General features: G+C 42.3%; 1 protein-coding gene across 7 annotated transcripts in view; it reads left to right on the top strand.

Moving 5' to 3' along the window:
- Nucleotides 1-15,282, top strand: part of NCOA1 (nuclear receptor coactivator 1) — a 262,449-nt gene that overhangs the window by 128,897 nt on the left and 118,270 nt on the right. For all 7 annotated transcript variants that reach the window (XM_032790528.2, XM_032790527.2, XM_032790522.2 and 4 more), the window contains one exon: nt 3,207-3,373. In XM_032790528.2, the coding sequence (XP_032646419.1) occupies nt 3,207-3,373 (167 nt within the window). The remainder of the gene's footprint in view (nt 1-3,206; nt 3,374-15,282) is intronic.

Raw genomic sequence — 15,282 nt, 5'->3', positions numbered from 1 at the left:
TGCTACGGAGCTACTTGAATTTCAGAATTCCTGTGTAAAAGCCTGGACGGTTTCACGGTTACTGTGATGATACTCCGGAGTCATAAAGAACAGCCCACTGCTATAATATTCTCCTGATGCTTTTATGTAGGGAAAATTGGCCTATTCTCTCTCCCACAACTTGAAAGTTGCTACAGCAACAGTGGCATTAAGGTTTTTTTTTCACCAAATGAGTTCACCCACAACAAGTAGCTTTTCTGCTTTTTCCCTTTTGATTTGCAAAGAGGGGAGGAAATTAATTTGACCTTAACTGAAATACCTATTCGACTCTATTGAGACATTTACCTGCCCTTCAACAAGCAAAAAGGACCCACCTGTGTGTGAGTCTGAATGTTTTGCAAAATGACTCACTGCAGTGAACTTCGTTGCTGCTCAGTATTCATCTGCATGGCTCAATATGGTATGTGGGGTGTTTCTGTGACTTGCTTATAAAGTGATCCACTAGATTTGTTTTAGTTGTTTTTGCAAACAGATTGATTGCAGTTTTTCATTTTTTCTTTAATTCAAACTTTTACCTTTTAACTTATAAAATCTCAGACCTTGGTGCCTCATATTTCTCTTTGGTAACTTAAAAAAAAATGTATTGGCCTCTTTACAGAATGATCTATTGAGTAGTTACTGTATGTTAATAGGTTTCAGAGTGGTAGCCGTGTTAGTCTGTATCAGCAAAAAGAACGAGGAGTACTTGTGGCGCCTTAGAGACTAACAAATTTATTTGGGCATAAGCTTTCGTGGGCTGAAACCCACTTGATGAAGCCTACGAAAGCTTATGCCCAAATAAATTTGTTAGTCTCTAAGGTGCCACAAGTACTCCTGTTCTGTTTGTATGTTAATAGAACATTTCCTTTGAAATGCATCTGGGAGTGAGGGTGGGGAGATCACACTTTTCAGATAGATGTTCTCTTTCATGTACCTCTAGGCCCCTGCCAAGTGCATTAGATCGTGGAGCTAATGTCATTGGGCACAGTTTAGTCCTGCCCTTGATGTAAGTGGGTCACTTCCTAGAGCACAAGGTACTTCAGATTTCACTGATACCGGTTACAAAAAGAGGATAAGATGATAGCTTGGACAGACCCAACAATTTTGCAGAAGGTAGAACTCAAACTTGCCACTAGCCTATTTACATTAACATTTAACTATTTGCTTGGATATGATACAGCTACCACTTCATGGTCAGCTGCCTGCTGGGAGAATGAATGTAACTGTACGCACTCCTGAATTAGCAGCCAATCATTATCTGATCCTGTAAAAGTTATTGGACACTGCTGCCTGTCTCCCTGAAAATGCCTAGCAGTCACTTGTTACCTGTCACTTTACAGGGAGCTTGACTTAATCTAAGCTACATAGATTTGGCAAGCCAGACCAGAAATGTTATTCCTTTCCTCCACACTGTGGAGTTGCCCATAGTCAGATAGTTGATTTTTGTTTTCAACATACAGATTCTTCTGGGAGACCAGCTGGCTGCTGATCTGCTGTATCAGCTGATCAGAAAGTTAACTCTATCACTTCTCAACCGCATGTGCGGTGGTTTGGGAAAGGAGAAAGGACAACAAGGTGTAGGAAGGTGAACCTCAGTCTAATGGAGGCACCAAGGAAGAGCCAGAGTTCCAGAATGGTGAGGGGCATGATGGTCCATCTAGGACTGTGTGCAACTGTTAGTTGTTTACAGAGCGTCCAAGCCACAGTGACAAGGAGAGTGCACACCTGTCAGGGCTAGCAGAAAAAAAGTAATAATATTGTTTGAATTGAATACAAAAAAGGAACAAATCTGTAAACTCTGGAACATCTGTGCAGTGTGTGCATAGAGTTTCCTAGGGTATTTGGGTGTGGGTGTGTACTTGGCCGGATATCTGGGACTGGAATAATCTCTAAGTAGTAGCTGCAGACATATCAGGGTGCTGCTAGCTGTACACTGGTCATAAGCATTTTGCAAGAGTCCACTTTTAACAGAGTGACTACCACATACAGAAGATGAAACTGATCACTTTTTGCAGCCTTTAGCTTGTTCCCTCTGCACAACCTCCTGCCCTTGTTGAACAGAACTTGACTGCATGCTCAGATAATTTTCAGTCCCCAACATATATCCGTTTCAATTTTCCCTGTCTCTTTCCATCCAGTGAATGTACTGTGTAGCATTTGTCTTATGATCTGGAAACTGTTCTAGTTCAGTTTCAAAATTGTGGCCTGTTTGTGACCTACCATTCATGTCACATCAGCTTGTTAATTACTGAGAATAATCCATTTTTAGACAGTATTTTCTGAAATAATTTATTATTCTGTGTCCTTCTAAAGGTTGCAAGGAAGGTGATTTGACTATTTTTATAAGGACTTTGATTTAGCAAATAGTATGTATATGTACATTTTTACTTACTAGCCCATTAGCTGCTAACAGTATAAGGCCTATGATGCACATTTGAGCAGTTCTGATTCCACCCAATAGAGGTTAGTGATAGAGAGGGGGGCATGTGTGTCACAGCATTGTTCATTACACTCTTTTCCTGCTCGCAGTGTCTCTGGCACAGAAATATCTTAGTCTCTAGAGGGACTCTCATGAGAGCCAAGTTACAGCTCAGCTGTTTGCAGTTTGTCCACACCTCTGAATTTTGCCATAGGGAAGGAGTTCCTGGAGAAGTATTTGGCCCTCTCATTTGGCTCTGACCTCAAGGAGCAGAGCTGCTGTTGGCATTTGTTGGGATGAAACCAATAGCAATACTGCTTTTCATCCCAGTCCTGCCACTGTTGATTCACATTTTATTTTTAGTTGACTTCAGTGGACTTTGTTGATCCTTTGTGTGTGAAGTTAGGACTGCTTTGCTCCAGCTTGAATGCTAGCTTTGGCAAGGCGAGTGGCTTTGCAGGTTTATAGTTCACTTTCTGAAATAAGCAAGGAGTCCTGAATGTTGGTTTTTATAAAGATATCTTCTTCGAGGAATGTATGACTTGAGTCTGCATTGTGCATGTCTTCCTGGGCTTTCGTTCTGTGACTCATTCAACATAAAAATAGACAAGGGCCTGAGCCAAATCATCCTGCGTTTTGTAGACAATCACATTGCAGCTTAGTCCCCGTCTCTGAGCAGAAAAGTTTCTGGGTGTCTATTAGAGACACACATGCCTGTTTGGGGAAAGCAGTGGGGAAGTTATTAACCTGGAGTTTTGTTTTGCCACAGCAATGAAAAGCGACGCCGGGAGCAGGAGAATAAATACTTAGAGGAGCTGGCGGAGCTGCTCTCGGCAAACATTGGTGACATCGACACCCTGAGTGTCAAGCCAGACAAATGCAAGATTCTAAAGAAGACGGTCGACCAAATCCAGCAGATGAAGAGGTTGGAACAAGGTAAGGCTTGAATTGAACTCCGTGGCTGTGAGCCTGATAGAAAGACCATGCTAAAGCCCAGCTGCAGCATTGATTAAGTTACAAACAATAACCATGACATAGATACAATTCTCTTTTATATAGTTTTTCTTCTCCCACTTCTTGTAAGGCATTTCCATGAAAGAAAGTGTCATTTGTTTCTGCAGATGGTTACTTGAAGTCATAATAATCTGTTTGTGATGATGTCCTCATTTCCAGAGTGATCTGTTAAACACTGAGTCTGCACACTCTAATGCTGAGCATTTATCTGGTTTATCTTGGAAGTGCTTTACCAGCACTGAGCCCAATTCTAATTCACAGAAGTCATCCGTCCTCCTATGAGCATTCCCATTAATTTGAACAGGAATGCTCTTAAAAGTGAAGTTTATAGGATCAAGCGTGTTAACTAATGAATCTCTGATGTCACAGTGAGGTAGGAACATAGGCATTAAACCCATTTTAAAGATGGGTAGGATGAGAGGCTGAGGAGGGCGTGGCTTTTGTAGCTGCAATTAGATTTTGGAAATTTTTCCTGGCTCCCAGCCTTGTGCTCGTATTGTTAGACCAGACTTCTCTTCTGTGTGACTGTAAGCAAGGAGAAAGCACCAGAAACGATGAACTCTTTTTAAAGACCAACTTTTGTGCCATTGTCCCTAGTCATTTTAAAAGAGGAAGGAGACGTTCAGAATAGAACACTTTTTCCAAGCTTTCCTCGTGACATGAGGAGGTCTTTAAAGAAAAAAGGAGGATGTTTCTATATCAGTTTGTCAATAAATGAAGGCTTTGCATTGCATCCCAAGGAGTTCTGCAGTGCTGAAGATCTGGGGATGTGGGGCAGTGGTTTAGTTGTTACAGCAATAGGACTGGGAGTCAGGCGATCTGGGTTTTCTGCCCAGCTTTGCCACATGCTCGCATTGTGTGACCTTGAGCGATAAATGTAACTTCATCTTACATGGTTCCCCATTTGCAAAATGAATCTAAACATTACCTATCCATCCATCACTGATGTGTCTCGGCGCCATAAACAAAATTAAGAGAAGAATCATTTCTGTGTGAAAAAGACCCACCTCTCCCTCATTTGAAGCCGTTGTGTTGACAGGGATAATTCTCCCGTCCTTCACCTTTGAGAGGTTAAATTTATTGTTAGAAAAGCACTTTGGGATTCTTAGATGAAAGTCACTTGAAGTATTCCTTTAGGGGTTGAAGTTCACCTCTGTGCAGATCAAGCCCAAACCATATGCGCCACATAAACCCAAAGGGTATGGAAAGCGGGCATAAATGCTGCATATAGAACCCACAAGTGAGTATGTGTTATAGGTCCTCTTCTGTGCCAGTCTACAGAGGATTTGAGTTGTTACAGCCCCCAGCTGTGCTCACTCTGTAACAGCTCATGCTTTTCGCTCTGGAGGTGCCCGGTTGGGGCAGCCATCACATAGTCCTTGGGGTGAATTTCACCCATTAGTAACAGCGGTAAGACAGGCTTGCCCAAGCTTCTGCCAGTTTGTTTTGCCAAAATTCATGCTGGACATTTTCAGAATTAAATATTGTTGCCTTGTAACAGATGTTGAAGATTTCATAAACACCGTACTTGGCTTGTGTCTGTGTGCACGCTAACCAATCCTATTTAGTTCTTCAGTGAGGTTGTATGTGTTTTGTGTGTTACTTAGCCATACTGTCGTCATGAAGAAACAGGGAGACTGTTTTCAGATTTCATTCAGGTTACGGCTGAAATTTGAAAAGAATTTCATAATGGATAAATACTTAAGAGGTTCTTAGTTACTGGCACTTCAGTATTCATTAGATTTCTTGACATTGCACAGCAGGGCTGAACATTAACTAGGACAAACGCTACTTACAAATATTGTTCCTTGAACCTTGTTCTGTATTACCGGCTTATTTGGTACTGCACCACACTGCTGAAGAAAATGAAATTTCACCTCTGCATTTTCTTAGCTAACAAACATTTAATTGCAGAGGCATTTAGTCTGAGAAGGTGATGAAGAGATGTTGAAATGTCAGTACATTTGCGCTGGGATCAAGAGAAGCTTTTTCAATACTTGCATTTGTACTGAATGTTACACATGTGGTGGTTGTTTCCTTATCTCCTTTCTATTCTCCCCATGTCTTTATTTCCATGTAGCTCCAGTCAAAGAATCACTTAGTGTCAGCTGATTGCTTAGGTTCTGGTTTTGTTTTGGAAGCATTGTGAATGGCAGAGCGGCAGAGCATCTGCTGCGGAGCCAGAGGAATTGCGTTGTTATCTGTTCAGAGCAAGGGAAACCAAAGCTCTGCCTGAGGAAAAGGGTCACATGCATCTTGTGAGTGCATTTAATGTGGCCTATGACAGCACTCAGAAACACAGTGAAAGCTTTCACAGGTACAGCCCTTGATGCCACAGCTAGATGACAGCAGCCAGGAGCATGCTTATTGCCTTAGGGATAGAGATGGGACTGAGGTTTATACAGAAATAATGGAGCATTTTACATCAGTGTGGGGCAAGGACTACACTGGGTGGTCGAGTCGAGTCAGCAGCCTGATGTGTTGCAAAGTGTTGGACAGATGAAGTCTTTAGAACATCCACCTGTAATCATTGTGCAACCTAATGGGTTAAGATCTGCTCGCGCGTGCACTCTCTTGAATGAAAAGCTCTATATATTTGTGGTATCAAGACATTTAAGTGGCAGGTACCCACTTGGCAGTGGTGTGATGTTAAGGAATTAATTAGTTTTACGACACCTACATGTGTGAGAGAGTGTGTGAGAATGTGTGCTAGTTTGTTGTGTGCTCTTCATTCCTGTGCTGCTACTCCGAATGCACTGTGACAGGTGTTCACTAACACAGGAATTACAAATCCACATCCCACATGCAGGGGTTCAAATGGGCACTTAGGTATGTAAAGCTTGTCTTACGTTACAAACATTTATATATTTAGTGATTGCATGTAGGCAAGACAAGCTCTTAAAAAACCACACATGCACTAAAAGCTCATCTGAGCATCCAGTTGGTTGTCTGTTAGGGAGCTCACCTGTGGAATTGAACTTGTTTGTCAGTAATGACCAGAGTATGGCAGGGTTCTTGGTACTGCGCCACATACCTGTTGGCTTTTTTGGTGGACAGTACAACACTAACACAGGGAAATATACAAACAATAATCCATTTTTATTGTTGCAATGCTTAATTTAAAAAAAACAAAACAGCAAAGTAAAATAATCTGCCCAATAGGGAACATAATGGATAGGAAAAGGAGAAATGTTACATTGAACCTGCAAACAGAGTAGCAGAGGCGGAGGGAATTTAAGTGAAATAGTGAGGGACAAAATCCCTTTAAATTCTGTTAGAAAATTCCTAAATGAAAGCCTGTGTTGAGTGCAGAGCAGTTATCAGAGTTCTCTGCAAATTGTGAAGTTATGGGAGCCAGCAGGTGTAAGCTCATAATGAATGGAAACAATCTACAATTCAGCCGCTTCTTGCCAAGTGTTCACTCACTAGTGGAAGTTTCCCCCACTGTCAGCCTTGAAGAGTTTTTCTCCTGAAGATTTAGAGGTCACATCTCCTCTGCTCTTCCTCCCCAAAATCATCTTTGTGTCTCTGTCTGCAGGATCTTACTACTTTTTGTCCCACAAAATGGTGGAGGAACTAAAGGAGGCAGGAAATCTTGTAAATGGATCACATATATCAGCTAAGCCCTCCCTCCCCATCCCCCAGCACGCCTGGCGGCTGTTATTTAAAGTATGAAGCAAATGCTTTTAGAAAAGATTCCTAGGTTTGGACACTTTCCAATGTTAGTAATGTACAGTTGGCAGAACAAGCAGTTTGCGGCTGTGGCAACAACCTGAAATTCATCTGCCAAGACAGCAATAAATACAGCGGAGGAAGGGTCCAGAAAGTTAATTTTTTAGCACTCATCTGTCCCACAAAAGTTTTTAGATTTTGAGTTAGTGCAACGTTGTGAATGCTGTTTTTCAGGCCTTCGATAGTGCTTGAGCAAAGTCCCTTAGACAGGGATGAGAACAAAAGCTCACTGCAGTCATTTGGGCCACATATAACATTGGAGTGAAAGGGAAAAAATAATTGAATCCAGGTGTCTTGTTGAACATAATATTTTTAATAGGTTTGCTATTGTGGGCATGCCTGCAGCCAGCAGAGCTGGGATAGATTCAGAAGTTTGGAGTTTCCTAAGAATTTGGGAAACTTGTCCCATAATCAGTTGAGAGTAATCCTTAAAAGCTGACCTAAAGAGGCAGGATGTACATCCAAGGTCTGCTTCTGAGATTTAATCAGTCTTTGTTTTGGAAATCAACTGGGAGGGGAGAAAGAGATGACTTTAAGGCTCTGCCTGCTGGACAGTATTTATAGTGCTTTGTCCATGTTGCTTTAAAAAGGCCAATAAAGGCAGCATGGTCTATAGGAATGAGCACTGGATAGAAAATCAAGAAGTGCTGAGTTCTAATCCAGGCTGTGTAGCTGACTCACTCTGTGGTCTTGGGCGAGTCACTTTACCTTTACATGCCTCAGTTTCCTCATCTGAAAAATGGATAGCGTATTTACTCACCTACCCCAAACAAGTATTGTAAGGATTAATGTCTGTGCAGTATTTTGAACACACAACATGATAGGTAAATGCCATCTATTATTGTTTACATAGATTGTAAGCTCTTTGGGGAAGGGCCATCTTTTTGTTACATATTTGTACAGTGCTTAGAACAGTGGGGTCTTGGCCCATCACTGAGAGTTCTAGGTCCTATTTGCAGAATACTGCTACTAATTATCAAGTGGTGGGGCCTCCATTATTCCCCTGGGACACTGTTCCAGAGCTTAATGGAGTCAGGAAGTGGTTCCCAATTCACTCTGATTTTCCCTTTTTTAATTTCATCTCTTCACCGCTCATTACATTCTCTTCCCCTTCCTACCTTCAAACACAGACTTTACAATTCTTCTGCCTCTTGGTGTTTACAACCTTCAGATGTTTACTGATTGTTCTCATATCCTCACTTACCTACTGTACTGTATACAATTCAGCTTATTTAATTTTCCGTCACAAATCCAACCCCAATGATTTTATAGCTTTTCTGAACTCCCTTCAATTTATCAATATCTTTCTGGCAGTGAGATGCCTAGGACTGAACAAACTGTTCCAGATGAGGTCACCCTGTAGCCAAATAAAGAGAAGCTTACTCTTTGCTCTAAGACAGGCTGCAGCTCCTCTCTGCTGGAATGTGTGTCTTGGTTTGAGGAAGGATATTTTTTTCCAAATTTTAAATAAATAAATTCCTTGTGTGAAGGTACTAACCTTTGTGTTACAAAACAAATAGTGGGAAAGATTCTGGAAGGAGAGAGTGGGGAAGTCCCTGGTGCTGGTGGATTTGTGGTCAGAGAGATGGTATTTTTTCCCTTTTAGACCTACCAACCTTAACTGTGTCCCTTTTTAAGACTGTCACCCAATCTTTTGCCCCAAACACCTCTCCATTGATAGTGCTTCATTTCTTTCCAAAGTAGTTTAAATGCAGCATCTTAACAGCATAAATCAAATAGTATTGAACTTTTGATCAGGATCTACAAATGCTAACATCATCACAGAGGATTGTCTTTGAAAACCCTCCTAACATGCATTACAAGTAAATCTACATCAAAGAATATTCAAGGGGGAGCCACCTTTTCCCCCCACTGTATTTGGTTTTTTGCTGTTTGCTTTCTTCTGCATCTGCTGTGCTGTAGTACATCATTAGCGCTCTGTGGAGATCAGTGTTTAGAACCACAGTTACTTCTGTGTTCATTAGTTCAGCAGGTGCATCCCCTGTTCTGTGTCCATAGTATTTGGTTATGTCGATTGTTTAGATAGCACCTGGTAGCCCCAGTCAGTTTATCCCGTGGTCGCCAAAATAAAGGAGTTTATTCCATGGCTACCGTGACTGTGTCTCATACCACTTATAAACACTACATAGGCAACTATGAACTCTCAGGCTGTCCATGCAGACAAAGGGGTTCTCATGGCAGAAGGGAACCCCCTGCCCTCCTGTGTGTGGTATGGTAGTGTTAGGTTAAGTATGCAGATCTTTAATAACGCTATTTCTGTTACAGTGCGGCCTATAAAACCACTAATCAGGTTAAGATGTTTTAATAGTATGGTGGACTAGGAATTATTTTCTCATGATCATTATTGTACCAGATATGATCATTGTGCTGTCAGCGTCCTCCCTCTGTTTTTCACCTGCTGTCTCGTCATATGTTTAGACTGTAAGCTCTTTGGGGCACTGTGTTCGTACAGCATTTAAACCAACGGGGCTTGATCCTTTATTGGGCCATCTGTGCACTACCTCAGTATAACTGAGTTTCTTGTTGGGTCGTGGTGGTGCAGTAACACATACAGTTGGCTTTTAAGAAAATAAAACGTTTAAATGAATCTAGCATCGGTGAAAGGTGGCAGATTGACAGCCCTGGACTGACTGCTTCCATCCACTGACCAGGTTCAGCAAGGCCAACGGTGGAGTGAGCTTTCAGAAACTGCCCTGCTGAAGCATCTTCAGTCTGAGTTGAGGGAGACCCTGTCAAGGACAAGAGAGGAATTTAGCCTCCATGGTTCACTCTGTAGTAACAGTGATGATAACATTTGCATGGTTCTGTGTATGTTTATTAAAGATCTTGGAATTAAACAGCACAAGAATACTGGGAGCAAATATTATATGCACTCTACAGGCAAGGAAACAGAGGCACGGAGAGGCTGTCGAAGTTTACACCACAAGCCAGTGGCAGAACAGGGTCTAGCACTCTGTTAGACTTCCTAGCTCCCAGTCACACACTAGAACACCAGGCCTTAGCTCTAATGGACTGTGCTGAGATTGTCCAATTAGTGACCATTTTTTTGAAGTTTTTTGCAGTGTGGACATTTATCCTGTATGAACTCGACTGAGACCCACCAAACTCATTTTGAACATGAAATTCTGCATTCTGGAGCCTTGTGCTGGGCCTGAAGATTGGGTGGCGTGCTTTTCTCCTCAAGGTTTCTTTCTAAATGAATAGTTGCCAGTCAATATCCACTCTGCTGTGGTCACTTTTTGTCCAATTTCTACCTGATCTGAGTAGCCTTTGAGAACATAAGAACATGAGAACGGCAGTACCGGATCAGACCAAATATCCATCTAGCCCAGTATCCTGTCTACTGAAAGTGGCCAATGCCAGGTGCCCCAGAGGGAGTGAACCTAACAGGCAATGATCAAGTGATCTCTCTCCTGCCATCCATCTCCACCCTCTGACAAACAAAGGCTAGGGACACCATTCCTTACCCATCCTAGCTTATAACCATTTATGGACTTAACCGCCATGAATTTATCCAGTTCTCTTTTAAACGCTGTTATAGTCCTAGCCTTCACAACCTCCTCAGGTAAGGAGATCCACAAGTTGACTGTGCGCTGCATGAAGAACTTCCTTGTATTTGTTTTAAACCTGCTGCCTATTAAGGATGAATGAGGATAAATTTATTATTATTAGCAAACAAAAACTCAGACTCTAACAAAAAACCACTAACCTCCTATGCTTTTGTATTAATTATGTCAACAGATCAGCATGTGTCACACTTTCCATGAATTTGGAAAGCTATTCTGCTGAACATTGCTAAGGTCACGGTAAAGGTTTTGCACTAGAGTGGAAGCTTGATGAAGCTGGGATGTGTATGACTTTAAGTGACTTGCTCAAGTTCACATGCTGAATCTGTTACAGAGCCAGGAAATAAACCCAGATTTGCTGAGACTCAGTCCAGAGCCTTGAGCACAAGATCATCTTTCTCCTCTATTCTTCTGTTGTTCTAACTGCTTTCTGATGTTAGTCTCCATGTCACCCAGCATTTTCATGTCTTTGATCATGTGATGGCCTGTTGTAAGAGCACAATGTTGTTACATCTAGTAATGACAAATGGGGAAAATACCAAACAAACTCAAATCCACAGAAATACAAATTCTAATGGTTGTTACTCAGGCTGTCACTATTTGGTGTTAATTTGAATCCAAAGTAGATAATGACTGCAGAACACCAAACTGGGATGCCAAGTCTTTGGCTGTGAAGGAAACCTCCCAATCCTTTCCTGAGAGCCCTTTTTCTCTCTGGTCATGTTGTGCGTCTGGAAGGAGAAATGTCACTCTCTTGTGACTTAAAGAGCCAAACCATGTGATCTTTACTCTTTGACAGGGTGTCAGATTTTTGCAGTTTGAGCCTAACACAGCCACACTTTCAAGACAGTGTGACTCAACCAAAGCGCTTGTGGTGTGAAAGGTGACACAGCAGGATAAATGTTCAGCATCCGGTGTTCGTAGAAAATATGTTCTTGATTCTCAGCACCTTCTGTTCAGAACATGCCCCCTAATTTCAATTAGTCTCTCCCCCCGCTTCCGAATTAAAAATGTGTTTAACCTTGTCTGATAGAATCATAAAAGCTAGAGATGAGTAGGTGTCTTGTTTGGTCTTGTCTGATCGGTCTCTGAGGCACACATCCCCCTGCCTTGGGAGGGTATTCCACAGCCGGACAGATCTCGTTGTCAGTAAGTCAGCCTACACTTTCTTTTACACACAGAATGTAAGCCCATTTCTCCTTTCTTACACTCTGAACAACTTCTGTCCCTTTATGGGCCATCTGATTGAGGGGTGATGAGGAGCTACATTGTGCCTTGGGAATGTCTGAGTGGGATTTTCTGCCCTAGCTCCCTCGCTTAGGATAATCACACCTAATACACCTGCGGCAGTATCTAGTATTGTGTAACTTCCTACTCAAACATGACGATCACTTCCCACAACTTGCTACATTACTTTTTGTCAGTTACCTTCCTTTATGGTCTGTCAGCTACTTTTCAGTTTGTGTAATGTCATTCATATTCAAAATGATCTAAATTATCTTTTCAAGTAAGATTTTAAGACAGAAAAATTTCTCATCCACTGCATTTCTTTCATCCAGTCATTTTGTAATTACGTACCAAAAGATTAAGATTTTTATTGCATGATTTCATCTTTATGAAACTCAGGTGTGAGGTGCTCATGGTTTCATTATGCTCCTGTCACTGGCATAGTTTCTTCTAAATATTTCATTATCTCACTGATGATGAGTGTCAAACATATGGATTTATCTTCCCCCTCATCTGTTTGTTGTATTCACCTCTCATTTGCCAGCACATACTTAGATTATAAACTTTTGGGGGCAGGAACTGTATTTCGTTATTGTGTTTGTTTGGGGCCTCTAGGTTCTACCTCAGTACAAATAAGAAATAATAATAGTGATGGATGTTAATTGTCAGGACCTCTCATTTCCTTTTTCGGGGGTGGGGAGGGGAAACTGGTATCACATTTATCTTTTTTCCCATTCTCTCTGGTACCTGCCAACTTCTTCAGGCCTTTAAAAAAAAATAGCCAATGGTTTGGTAAGCATATTTGGGAAGTTTAGAATCTGGACCACACACTCGCATATACAGTATTCAGTTTTCCAGTATTCTTGATCAATACCGATCTCGTCATTGGATCTTAGTCACATCCATTTCTTTATATTAGTTGTCGTCTTAAAGAATGATTTTGTTCAAGCTGTGGATCAGCCTTTTAAAATCCTTAGAATTGCCATTCATTTATTCTCTCTCCTCTTCCCAGTATTAGTATTTTCTCCTGATAGTCTGGTAAAAATTCCTGAATCCCTCCAGCAGCATTATCTTATAGTCTTGAATTATGTGTCTGTAACTTCCCCTGCAAGCATCAACTTATTCTAAATATTCTTGCTTGGTTACTTCTACCCTTTACCAGGATTGTTGCCTTTAGTTCTCTGAGCAGTCGCTCCAGATGCCTGTCTTGGCTACTGCTTTATCTCTTGCATTTTTCTTTTTCAGAGGAATGTCTGTTTTGTCTTAATTATGGTCTCTTCTGAAGGTTCTCTGCCTTTCCTTCCCCCACCAGGATCCCTTAGACCAGCACACAGAGCCTGGAACTCCCCTCTTTTAAAAAAAAAAGGGTGATCATCTATCTCTACAGCCTTATCCCCATCTTTTGTACCCTGCAGATGGAGCATTGCAGGTCCAGGGTCCATTCATGGGAGTGGAGCAGAGAATGGGAAGTCTATGGGGAAAGGATAGTAGGGCTCAGAAGATGCATTGTGTCATCCCCCCTCCAGTCCTCCTCCCCAGGGACAGCTTCACCCCATTTGCTGACTGGAGGTTCATCCACGGGATCCAGCATAACTCCATTCCACTGAACGGAGCTGTCCGCCAGGGGAATCGGGACAAGTGATGAAGGAAATGCAGCTACGCCAACGAGACATTACCCCACATCCTATGGAGCTGCAAGCCCCATTCTAGAGCCTGGCAGCTGAGACACAATGCCATCCAAGATCGCCTGGTCAGACCCATCCCACCACCTGTAGGGAAGTTGCTGTAAACTCCACCGTCCCCGGAATCGACAGCCAACTGTGACCACACATCGTCATTACCAATGAGGACCGGAAGAAGATCATCCTGGTAGACGTCACAATGCCCTTCGAGAACAGGACCCTGGCCTGAGCTCAAAAGGTAGGTAAATACACCCCTCTGGCTGAAACCTTGAGAGCTCGGGGTTACCAGATTCAGACACGCGTTGATCATCGGAGCCTAGGGTGCATGGGAGCGAGGGTTAAGAGAATGCAAAATTGGTCACCGCTACGCTTGGCTGATGCAGCAACTCAGGGTGTCTACAGAGAACACATCACCAGTCATCTGCAATACTAGGAGGGATGCTGAGAAGCGAAGTGGGGAAAGTAACTGAAATATTTCTCTCGTGCATTGTCTTTTCTAAATGGACAACCTACCCTAATTCTCAGTTACTGAGGGACAATTTTCACTCATTGATATATTTTGCTTTCCACAACCAACTCTCTGTACAACTTTCCATGAGTGATGTACCCGAATACTTGGATACTAATATCTAAACTGTATTCTTAAATTTATTCTCCTAAATTTGGGTTATTGCTGATTATATACTCTATGTATCATATGACTTTATCCACAAACTCAAAGTTTATTTTTAAATCTAAGTACTATACCCAGATGTACACATGCACTTTTCTCAACCTGTGTATTATATAGTTTTAACACTAGCTTTAATAAATTTTTTAAATCTTTTCTGAGGGATGTCCCTTCTTCCAGTGGTCCCTGGAGTGCAGCAGCTAGATGAAGGTCCTGAGACCAGGGTAAGGCTTCTAGGAGCCAGCACTAGCATGGAAGCCTAGTGAGATCTCTGGGCAGAGTGCCCTGGCCTCCAGTGATCACTGATTTCCCAGGCTTGTGGATGGCCACCACTCTCTCTTCCTTAAGGGGGTTGGGATAATTCCTCTCCCACGATGGAATGGTCAGGGAGAAATTCAGCAATGGGACCTATGTGCAGATTTTTTCCCCTGAAGATATAGTTAAAACCCTGGGTTTTACTCCAAGAGAGGATGATTCAGGATGTAGATTAATACTCCTCCTGTTGCATCATGATTTCTAAATCCTGGACTAAATTCTGTACTCCTCACTTGGGAAAAATTTGGTCCTAGGTTTCACAGTCCCATACAGTTTGCTTTCCTGAAATCAAATACTCATATATTCAGTGAAGCAGTTCTGAAATCAAGTGCCTCATGGTCAGCAGCACTAAGCTTCACAACCAGTTTCTCCCTGTCATTAAGAAGCAGATCCCTTGTGTCAATGGGAGTTGCTCGCAGTTGGAGAATAGTGAGCTTCTTCTTCGAGTGCTTGCTCATATCCATTCCAGTTAGGTGTGTGTGCGCGCCGCGTGCACGTTCGTCGGAAGATTTTTACCCTAGCAACACTCGGTGGGTCGGCAGGGCGCCTCCTGGAGTGGCGCCGCTATGGTGCCGGATATATACCCCTGCCGACCCAGCCGCCCTTCAGTTCCTTCTT

This window comes from Chelonoidis abingdonii, chromosome 3, assembly GCF_003597395.2.
Source record: "Chelonoidis abingdonii isolate Lonesome George chromosome 3, CheloAbing_2.0, whole genome shotgun sequence".
Lineage (NCBI taxonomy): Eukaryota > Metazoa > Chordata > Testudines > Testudinidae > Chelonoidis > Chelonoidis abingdonii.
This window is presented reverse-complemented; position numbering and strand designations above follow the sequence as displayed.